Here is an 11,685-nt window from a genome sequence, read left to right as displayed (position 1 = left end):
TAGATTAAATTTCTTTTTAAAATACTCAGATTAGTTACTTTTTTTGGATTACATTTTAATCTGGAAACTGCAGTAAACTGTTCATAATTTATTGATCCCCACCTAATTTTGTATTTATTTATTTAATTTCTTAATTTTTTCATTATAAATCAGCCTACTGCTGATATACGATCAGTAGGTCTTTGAGTGTTTTTCAGAAGAGATAGGGAGGTTTGTGTGATTGCACAAACAGACTTGATACTAGCCACTAGCCAGTTGGCTATAAATACACTGAATTATTTAAATTATCACTCTTTGTGTTATATAACCACGTGTCACTACAGTATGTCTTTGGTAGGGTTTTGTCTATCAAGTGCATCACAATGCAAAAATACACAAATTTCATATCAGATTAGATTACCCAAAAAATATAATCCAAGAGATTCCCTTACTGATTGCAATTTTTGTTATGTAATTTGCAATCAGTACCAGATTACAATTCAGAAGTAATCTACCCAGCACTGGGCACTTGACATCACTAGTGCCAAGTTTTATAAACAAGGTCCCTGAACATATTTTCATAAGATTCACAAATTAGGCAAAATTTTGCTAAAATGGCAAAAGTGATCCAAATGTTATGATTTATGATGTTTTCAGAAGAGTTGCAGATGTGTGTGTGAGTGTGTGTAATAAAGAGTTCACCTGTAAAATGACTCCAGTGGGCTGCCGGTGGTCTTCAGTCAGTGCTGGTGATGGAGGACATCTAGGAGGCAGTTGGGTGGACATGCTAAGCAGAACTGTTCCACTGACTAGAGTCCTGCAAGAGCAAAACATCTATCAACCTCTCACTCACACATCACAGCAAGCTTTTCTCTAGGATATGTTGATCTGAGCATGTATACTAATACTAAGGTCTGAAACATACTGTTTGCAAGCACGTGAACACAGATGCTTCTATTTAATTCAGAACACAACAGAAGTATGCAATGCATTCTCAGAGTTGGTGTAAGGGGTGCTATAGACCTTATTCAGAGTAGTACCACATTGTTTTTTTTTTGTTTTTTTTTACAGGATTGAAAACAAGGCTGAGAGGGATAGAAGTTCTTTCAGCATGGTGATAATTCTCTGTAAAGAAATGTGAATGAACAAATGTAAACAAACAAGCCTATGTATAGATTTTAAAAAAAGTGTCACAGGACAGTGTTTCAACACACGTCTCTCCATTTCATGATGTCAAACCAGCAAGTCATTGGTGTTGTAGCATGGTTTATGTACAACAACTGCTTCTACATGTAAAACATGAATTAATGTAACATTAAAATGTGTTCCCTTAAAAAAAAAATCTAGAGTTGCCACAAACTTGCCACTCATTAACTTTCACATGCAAATGAGTTTTGCGGCCAACAATTTATCTTCGCCAAAGGTTTGCTACAGGTTCAGCACTACCGCTGAAAAGCTGCAAACTTCTGGCAAAAATTCCAAGCTCATTTGCAGGTGAAAATAATGAGTGGCGAATTTGCAGCAACTCTAGATTTTTAGTAAGGGTTATCAAATTCACATGAGGTCAGTAAAAGAAGCTGTTTTACCCACCTGATGATGATTTAATGTAATATATATATATGCAGTATATAATGTGTCATGTTTACATTTTGCATTCATGATGCTAAGACGTCATAAAATGCACCAGTTAGTCTCTTTTATTGCATTTTATGATGAATTTGATACTACTGCAAAAATGGGTGTATAACAGACAGGTGTAAATGAGCAGAACACAGACAAAAAAATTATGATTAGAAATACACCTCTAATGTGAATGTGGTTTTCACTGCAGATGGCATATGTATGAAGCAGCATATCAAACAACAGCATGAATAGGCGCTATAGAGTATTTGAGTAGATTTGGTTATAGAAAAAAAAAAACAACATTGTCGCTACGTGAAAAATCGTACAGATATAGGTAAGTTTGCACCAGCTCGGTAACTCCGCACGCCGATGTGTTCATGTTGACCGATTTAACTGACTGAACAATGTAGACAGAATTAGCTGTTGGCCTAAAGTAGGTGGAGCTCCAGGTCACACCTACAGATGACGTGGACCAGTGATATTAAGAAGGTGTTTAGCAGACAGTACAAAGTTTTCCTGAGAGTTTGGTCATGCAAGCGGTTACGAACCACCAAAACAAACTCAAACACATTAAGTACTGAATGTACACAGGAATATTTGTGCTTGCAGTGCATTAAACAAGCATTCATGTCTGCGTTTGCTCACTTGCGTATAGTATGTTTTTTTCTCTTCGGCCAGAAACAAAGACAAACAGAAGACAACTAAGAGAAATCGGTCACTTGTATTTGCTCATTCTAATAAAAATCTCTTATTAAGGAATGAAGATGATGGTGACATACTTGTTGTTAAAGAGAGGAAGGACCGCCCAACACAACAGCTCAGGACTCTTGCTCTGTTTTGAGCCCATAAGATGTAAAGTCAATACTGATTCATACGGAAGCTCCAGTACTGCAACAGGAAACACCAATCTGCAACACACACACACACACACGGATATACACAACACACAAACAGTACGCACTTTGGGGTAAAAATAAATAATATTATATTATATATATATATATATATATATATATATATATATATATATATATTATATGAGAGAGAGAGAGAGAGAGAGAGAGAGAGAGGTCAAAAGTACCGGTACTTCAGTACTAAAATAAAAAAAAGATGTCACAACACCAGTGTTTCTACAGCACCGGTAGTACTGAGCATTGACTCAATTAGATACCCGTACACTGTCTGACGGACACACAACTGCTTCCAAATGCTCACACACAAATTTAACATATTTGGGGGAAATAAATAATGCACAAATAAATTAAAATCGTGACATGCCCTAGTGTGATTATTAAACCATGAAAGACTGCAATCTTAGTCTGCATGAGTTGTGTGCATGTGTGAAGCAGACCGTTCATAACTCCAAACTCCAGAATCATGTGTGTGACGAGATGACAGAGCAGAGAACTCATCCACTGTTAAGCGCGCATCACATGCAAACTATATACAGTATTTATATAATGAAATCACAGCATTTGGGCTTTAATAATCACACTAGGCCATGAAAGAACTGTTTATCAAGACTTGTGAAGCTTCCTTCAATAACGCACATAAAAATAAAAGCATGATTCAAAATAAAAGCTAGACGCCTGAAAATGAAGAAAATCTGACAAATGTATAGATAAATGTAATATTCACTATAGAAATAATAATAGTAATAATATTGATAATAATAAAAAAATAAGCAATATATCCCAAGCAAGAGTGCAGTTGTACTGAATAAAAGTTTGGTATGATAATTTTTCTATATTAATTTCTTAACAGAGTTAAAGCTATTCTATGTAAGATTATTTTGTTGTTAGAAATGAACAAAATTGCATTAATAATCAAGTACCCCAACAATCCATCTTCCAAACCATGTTTTTGCCTGAACCCGATTAACTATGGTAAGTCTATAATAATTATGTACAGTATATTTTAGAGCTGTCTGGAAAGATATGGCGGGAAATTAAATACTTCCGTCAGTCATCCGTGCGTGCTTGTGTCATCTCCGTAAATAAAAAAAATAAAAGGTCTGCAGCTACTATAGGCGCGTAGGTATGTTCAATGATAGGTGTGATAGTAGTTTGAAGATGAAAGCTTGTAGGCACAATACATGAGCGACAGTGACCATGGATCATTCAAAAAGGCAACCCTCTGGGGAATCACCTGTTTTCAAAATAAAGAAACCTCAAACCAAGAAGAGTCTGCAGACACAAAGGGAAAGCGAAAGAGCCCATAATAATAAAACACGAAACAACATTGGCTTGGCTTTTTTAGAGGTCTGAAAGAATTTAAAACCGGCTCAGAGACGGCTTTTTCTTGCTCGACAGGCAAGATATTTTACTGGACCGATAGTTAGCCAGGTAGCTCTCTTAGCGCGGTATTTCATTAGATAGCGTTAGCCACTCTAATGGGGCATTTTATTATGGATTGTGGTACTGCGGTGCTTGATTTCACTTTCGAGGAAGAACAATGGAAAAAAAAAATAACTTTATGCCGGTAACAATGCCAGTCTCTAAACCAGTTACTACCTTGGTCTATTTTCCTGCTAGCTAAGTTATAATAGTTTCCACCGTTTGACTTAATCTGATATGACTAGCAATCATTATACCTAGTGTCATCATTGCCTAACTTTTGTAACTATTTATTTTGAATAATTATTTTCAATAAGTCAAAATAACAGCAGAATATATGCTACTTACCTGCTAATAAAAAAATAAAAAAAATTGGATATCCGCCTTTTTCTTCCTTTTGTTATTTAATTTATTTTTTGAGAGCAGGGAGTAAGTTTTGTTGTTCTTAGTGACATTCACTCTGATAGATTGATCATCTGTAACCCATGGTTACACTGGTACTCCTCAAACCATCAGATTCATCCGGGCAGAGCCAAAGCCCTGCTGACGTAATTACCATAAAAGTGTTCCTCCACAAGTAACTTGCAGTTCTATGCTTCAACTGCTAGAGAGTCAAAAGTTACATAGTTTAGCTTTAATTTGATTAGACAACATTTTGACGATGAAATTAAACTTTAAAAACATGGAATTCTAAAAAATTAAAAATAAAATACGAAAAAATAAAATAGATTTCTTAAAAACACTTAATGCAATACTTCATTGAGAAACACATGCATTTGTTTTAATGTATTATTTACATTGAAATGTAACTTTTTAAATAGTCTTAAGGAGCCCATTCAATGGCACATTATCATATTAGCACATTTTTGCAGTGGTATCAAAAATGGTATAGAGAACTCTAAAATTTCACTGGTATTTGTGACAACACACACACACACACACACACACAGTATACTGTAATATATACCGATCAGCCACAACATTAAAACCACCTGCCTAATACTGTGTAGGTCCCCCTCATGCCATCAAAACAGTGACAACCTGCACCTCAGAATAACATTCAGAGATGATATTCTTCTCACCACAATTGTACAGAGCGGTTATCTGAGTTACCATAGACTTTGTCAGTTCCAACCAGTCTGACCATTCTCTGTTGACCTCCCTCATCAACAAGGCATTTCCATCCACAGAACTGCTGCTCACTGGATGCTTTTTGTTTTTGGCACCATTCTGAGTAAACTCTAGAGACTGTTGTGCGTGAAAATCCCAGGAGATCAGCAGTTACAGAAATACTCAAACCAGCCCATCTGGCACCAACAATCATGCCACTGTCCAAATCACTGAGATCACATTTTTTCCCCATTCTGATGATTGATGTGAACATTAACTGAAGCTCCTGACCTGTATCTGCATGATTTTATGCACTGCAGCCACACGATTGGCTGATTAGATAATTGCATGGGTAATTGCTGGTGCCAGACGGGCTGGTTTGAGTATTTCTGTAAATGCTGATCTCCTGGGATTTTCACACACAACAGTCTCTAGAATTTACTCTGAATGGTTCCAAAAACAAAAAGCATCCAGTGAGCGGCGGTTCTGTGGATGGAATGTCTTGTTGATGAGAGAGGTCAACAAAGAATGTCAGTTCCAACCAGTCTGACCAAAGTCTATGGTAACTCAGATAACCGCTCTGTACAATTGTGGTGAGAAGAATAGCATCTCTGAATTCTATTCTGACATGCAGGTTGGCGCTGTTTTGGCAGCACGAGGGGGACCTACACAATATTAGGCAGGTGGTTTTAATGTTGTGGCTGATCGGTGTGTGTGTGTATATATATATATATATATACACACACACACACATACTTTAAACCAAAATATTGTATTTTAATTTTATATAAAAATGTATTCTATGAGTTGGATGAAGCAAAATGGCTCAAGTGCTCTTACAAACGGTTGCATTGGATGCTGCAGTGGAGTTGCAGTAACGTGCTGATGTTATCAGACAGCACTGGATCAGTCAAATTCCTGCCGCAGTGTGTGAGACAGCATCTCATACTTAAGTGATCAAAACTGTAACACACACAAATGGAATTTAATGGAATTTTCAAATACTTTGCTCACTCTCATGTTGTTCCAAACCCGAATGACTTTCTTTCATCCATGGAAAACGAAAAAGGAGACATACTGTTGTCATTCACAGAAAAATGTCTGCTCCGCTGCAGTTCTCATCTCATTCATTTTTGTGAACATTCAAACCTGGCCTCTCAAGATGTCAATGATACAAAACATCATTGGTTCTTGCGCATCTCATGGCCGATAGGTTTTTGAATACAATTGAACACAAATGCAAATGAGATTTGAAAGCTACTGTAGATTTTCAGCAAATAATTTTGGCCTGCTCCTCACAAAAAATGTATCAGATGGCAGCATGAAGTATCTCTCAGAATTGGGTTTCTCAATTTTTGACTTATGATGTCACAGTTGAGCTCAATGTCTTATCGTACCCGTTTAACCAGTTGGGCAGCAGTCTGTAGAGAGCTGTGAGGTTGAGCTGTAGCATGCAGGTGTTGTGTTTTACATCAGCTGCAGGTGGACTCTGATGTTCCCCCAGTACTCTAAAGTCCAAATCAAAGTTTGTGAAGAAAATGTGAAGCAGCTTCACCAGAGCTTGATGGAGTTTCACTACAGCTGAAACAAAGACATAATTACAATAAATCACTGGTAAATTACTCTTCACTTGTAGATGAACGAGGATCATTATGACCCAGATTATAAGTCAAAATTTCTGCTGGTCTGATCAGCTTCTACTGAAACAGAACAGACACTCAAACAAAAGTTCCTGAGATGTCATTGTGAAATGAATGACTTCAACAAAACAGTCAATATTTTATCCAATATACTCACCAGTTTTACAGTCACAAAATTCAGTCGGAGTCTGAAAAGAAAAAATGCCATGGAATAATTTTAAAAAATAAACCAAGGAAATGTGTTTGATGTGTGTATGATATACCAGTGTGAGTAGACTGATGCAGTTGAGCCGTGCAATGGCTTCCTCTAGATCTCGTGTAGTGAGGCCACACAGCAGATCACACACGCCATGAACACTTTCTACAACCTCATTTACACTGACACCACACTGACAAATCAAATACAGATATTTCAAAAATTAAAACATTACAAATGCTTTAATAAATGATTATTTTCATCAACTGAATTTATTCTGAAGCATCTGGACATTTACTCAAAGATGTTTGGCAATTTATCAGTTGTTAGGTGATGGACTGCACACAATATGCTTTTATTTATATTTTGTTCTAAGACATTTTGGGTGTCCAAGCTATTCTAGTTTGAAGTGTAGCAGGATGTCGCATTTGTTGAAAAACGTTTGGAGTTTTTCCTGACACTTTCCTCAGGATTCTGGGGTCGTATGTAAGCCACTTAGTCAAATTTTAGTCTTAAGTGTGTCATAATTCTATGAATGACATCATTTTAAGAATAAGTGTGATTCATAAAGTGTTAAGACTGGGTCTCAGCTCCTAAATCAGTTAAGAGCACTGGAGAGGTCTCCTAAGCTAGTTAAGAGTAGCATGATCACTGTGTTATGTTGAAACTATGCACTCTCCAACAAAGAAAGAATGTGTTCAACTAATATGACAGTGGAATTTGGGCAAATGTGACTCATAGTTGGGCAAAATGAAATGAATCACTAGAATCTTTTAATTGCAGCACATTTTTTCATTTTTCACATTGAAACTCAGAGATGTGAATTGAGCCTTTGAAAAATGTGATGGGCTATATAAAACAACTAATCAATAAAATGTTCTATCATTCAAATGATAAAAATCAATCAATAATACATTTCATTATGATTAGTAGATCTTTGAGATACAGAGCTGCATCTTAAGAGCCCAACCCAAGCAGTCTATATAAAATGCTTTATAGAAGCTCATAGTTTCGTGTGGGGTGTCAAGATCTTTAACAGGTTCCTTCTGCTGTTCAATGCACTTGAGAGATTTTTAACCCCAGCTCATAACTTACATTTTACGGATTTATTCTTATCTGCAAATATTATAAACTCAAGTCATGCAAGTTTCCATTTTGCAAAACATGTTGTCCTAACAGCATACGAGTCATTATAACTTCAAATAGGCTTACTTTATGGAATGTGCACACGTGTCTCAACCAAACGGAGCACAAAGACAGAGAAAGGGATCACAATCATTTTGACTAAATATTGACAAAATAATGTTGATCTGTTCAAATGTCAAATTTAGCTCTAAATTAAACCGTGTTTAACTGAAATCTTACATGTAACAAGTAACTGTAATGGGATTACAACAAAAAGTTTGTTTTAGAATCATTTACGTTAGTGATTTAAATTGTCCTTCTACATTAAAACTGTCAACAAACGCTTGCCCTTTTGTTTTGATAATGTGAAAAGCAAATGTAATATAGATTGCAACATTTTGCACACAATGCACAGAGTACACTTCGAATTTTTGTAGCCTTCAATTTGTACATTGTTTGGCGGACAACATTTGGCAGATGTAGAATAACATTTTAAAATACAGCCAAATTAATTTTCTTTTCTCATTTCATTAATCGAGTTAATTGACAGAAAATAATCTATTTTTAAAATATTATTTTATAATGTCATGACTATATCATGAATATATGATTGGTGTCATGGCACCCTTCTAGGGGAGCCTACAAGCTTAGCATAACGCGGCACTCCCATAGACATTCTATGGCGGTACACTGGCGAGGAGACAAGATTTCGTTCTTTTTGAATGGATGTCTATACAGGAGATGCTTCAGTGTGCTGAATAAACTGCTTTTGAGAGGAAACTGCTCATCTCTTAATGAATCAAATGCCTTTCTGCTAATCTTCAACATGTTTTACAATAAACAATCCTTTTGGAATGAACTATGTGTGGAGTTTACAACGATAAATTGATGTTTTATAAGAAAAGTCACAGATGACTTTGCCACAGGTAGATGACATTTTACGGCTCTCCCCATTCATTTGTATGGTATCCACAAATGGTGGCTTACTGTTGTAACATGCTAGTTGACCATTACACTTCTTCTATGATAGAACCGAGGAGGTTATCTCAATATTTAAAAGAATCTCTGATTTAGTGTTTGAGGGCGGCCATTTTGTGTAGACACCACTGTAGTCCTTATTTCACAACACTTAAAAAGGAATATTCAGGGTTCAGTACAAGTTGAGCTCAATCGACAGCATTTGTGGCATAATGATGATTACCACAAAAATGTATTTTGACTCGTCCCTCCTTTCCTTTAAAAAAAGCAAAAATGGAGGTTACAGTGAGGCACTTACAATGGAAGTCAATGAGACCAATTTTAGGAGGGTTTAAAGGCAGAAATGTGAAGCTTATAATTTTATAAAAGCACTTACAGTAATTCTTCTGTTAAAACTTGTGCTGTAAAGTTGTTTAAAACATCATTTTTACAGTTGTTTTAGGGTTGATGTCATGGTAACAAAGTAGTTAAATTGGATGAATTTACACAGATGCTGTTAGTAAGTGACTTTATCACACTAAAATCATGTTAACACACATATTGTTTACATCGTGTCTATACAAAACAGTGAGTATTTTAATGTTTACAGATTGGCCCCACTGACTTCCATTGTAAGTGACTCACTGGAACTCAGACTTTTGCTTGGATGAAAAGGAGGAACGAGTCGAAATTAAATTCAACATTTAACACGTAATCAACATTATGCCACAAATGCTGTCGATTGAGCTTAAGGTGTTTTGAGCCCAGAACATTCCTTTAAGTTTCACCTCAGTCAGCACTTAAGAATCAGGCTTAGACTTTGTTGAAAGTTGCTTTTAGCTTCTTTATAGGAAGGTCCTACTCTTACACAAGTCCTACTTCATGCTAGGAATTTTTGACACCATTCTTTGAAAATTCTTCAGAGCATTTCTGAGAAGTTTTATACATACGACCCCAAAGCTGGTTGGCACATTTCCTGCTCTGTAGTATCCTGACGATCACTTGCTGGTTTTACAGCATTCATTGAATACATCAACACTGTAGACAGATTATGTCCACTCAGGAACATGTACATGACAAATGATCTTGGCATGCGACACCTCTCTCAACCACTCACAGTTGTCTCGACTGAACTTATACAGCATGATTCACACATCGGGGGCATGATTCTCACAGCATTTGATGAGTCATATGACTATATGGTTTGACATGGTTATATGAAATCCATCAACTGATGAAGCCACTCAATTTAAAGGTGAAACATCTTCAATAAATGACATGTAGATGATTCAGAATAAATTCTACAGAACTGTAACATGTTCATATGTATGTATTCCACTCATGCATGTGCACTAATAATTGCTTGCTTTCTTTCAGACTCATATTAAAGTAACACACCCAGCTTCGGAGGAGTTTACTGACTGCTTCACTGTAGCTCTTCAATTTCCCCTGCAGACATGATCTAAGAGAACAGATGGCATTCTAGACATAGTCACTTTATGAACATTAAGAGATACAATCAATAACCTAAATTTTTCTATTAACTGAACTGATGTTTAGACAAACAAACCTTTTTGTGTTGAATGCACAAGCAGAGGAGAGGAAAGGGTGAAAACCAAACGTCTGTTTGATGTCATCCTCCTACAGAAACACCACCATAAATATTATCTGATCATGTAACAAAATTCTTCAAACGAGAAATCATTTTAGACATCTGATCCAACTTTATTAAAGAAATGTCTGTCATCAACTGATGGTTTGGTACTATCCACAATGCTATCTGTTATCTTATTTTACATGGTCATCTCCTCTTTAAAAATTGTGTGACAAATACAAGCAAAAAGCCAATTTCAGGAAACACCTTGATAAATGTGACATATCATTGGACTCACATATCGTGCCAGCGTTTTGTCAATATTGTTCCTGTGTACCATCCTTACTGGAACGTCCAACGCAAATTTCTGATACACCTGTATGCGTTCACAGAAGCCCAAAACATCATCACTGTAAGAGGCAAAATGAACCAGTCAAAACAATGACATCTAGTTCACAATCCACTTGATTGAAACGACAAAAAACTAAAATAGAGCTTCACCGTTAATGTTCAGTGAAAACCACAACATTAATTCCACTCCTGACAAATTACATTTACTTCAAAAAACGTTTAAAGGGGTGAAATTACCTCCGGAGATATTCCTCAGAGTCACAGAGTTTTAACTGGTACTGTCCACTGGATGAGGCAGAATGATCTAGAGTGACTAAAACTGCCTTCATCAGCTCCTCAGCTGTGCTGTTCACTGCTTCCACAAATGCAAATGATATTGATCCAAAGTGTCCAAAAGACTTGAACATAAAATCGTTAGAAGTATGAAACTGTAATCTGCAATACCACAGTCTGTGTCTTACGTTTAGTTGTGTATGGTAGTTCCACAGGCAGCCAGGACACAGATACTTTGAAGAGCATTTCAGTGTGCTCCAGGAGAGACATGTGCACAGGGGCCAAACGGCCCCACACCACTCCAGAGTTATATTCTGTATGAGTGTGAGGATATTCTGACAGCAGCCTGTCAGAGGACAAACACACGGATAAGAATGCCAGATTTATGAGAAATAATGCAAGTATGAAGCACAGTTAAACGTCATTTGAATAGTGGCCAAGGAGTGTGGTGCTTACATAATACTTTGTGAAAAGTAATTTGTATTTGTATGTGCCGTGTTA

General features: G+C 36.4%; 1 protein-coding gene across 1 annotated transcript in view; it reads right to left on the bottom strand.

Moving 5' to 3' along the window:
• Positions 1 to 11,685, bottom strand: part of pik3c2g (phosphatidylinositol-4-phosphate 3-kinase catalytic subunit type 2 gamma) — a 52,025-nt gene that overhangs the window by 29,920 nt on the left and 10,420 nt on the right. The window contains exons 3-13 of the mRNA XM_051657463.1: positions 11,373 to 11,530; positions 11,149 to 11,263; positions 10,859 to 10,970; positions 10,537 to 10,607; positions 10,365 to 10,428; positions 6,952 to 7,077; positions 6,846 to 6,876; positions 6,446 to 6,629; positions 5,889 to 6,011; positions 2,382 to 2,510; positions 682 to 796 (exon numbers count right to left, since the gene is read on the bottom strand). Coding sequence (XP_051513423.1) covers positions 682 to 796; positions 2,382 to 2,510; positions 5,889 to 6,011; positions 6,446 to 6,629; positions 6,846 to 6,876; positions 6,952 to 7,077; positions 10,365 to 10,428; positions 10,537 to 10,607; positions 10,859 to 10,970; positions 11,149 to 11,263; positions 11,373 to 11,530 — 1,228 coding nt within the window. The remainder of the gene's footprint in view (positions 1 to 681; positions 797 to 2,381; positions 2,511 to 5,888; positions 6,012 to 6,445; positions 6,630 to 6,845; positions 6,877 to 6,951; positions 7,078 to 10,364; positions 10,429 to 10,536; positions 10,608 to 10,858; positions 10,971 to 11,148; positions 11,264 to 11,372; positions 11,531 to 11,685) is intronic.

The sequence above is a fragment of the Myxocyprinus asiaticus genome, chromosome 26, assembly GCF_019703515.2.
Source record: "Myxocyprinus asiaticus isolate MX2 ecotype Aquarium Trade chromosome 26, UBuf_Myxa_2, whole genome shotgun sequence".
Lineage (NCBI taxonomy): Eukaryota > Metazoa > Chordata > Actinopteri > Cypriniformes > Catostomidae > Myxocyprinus > Myxocyprinus asiaticus.
The sequence above is the reverse complement of the archived record's forward strand: the minus strand, read 5'-3'. Positions and strand labels throughout refer to the sequence as shown.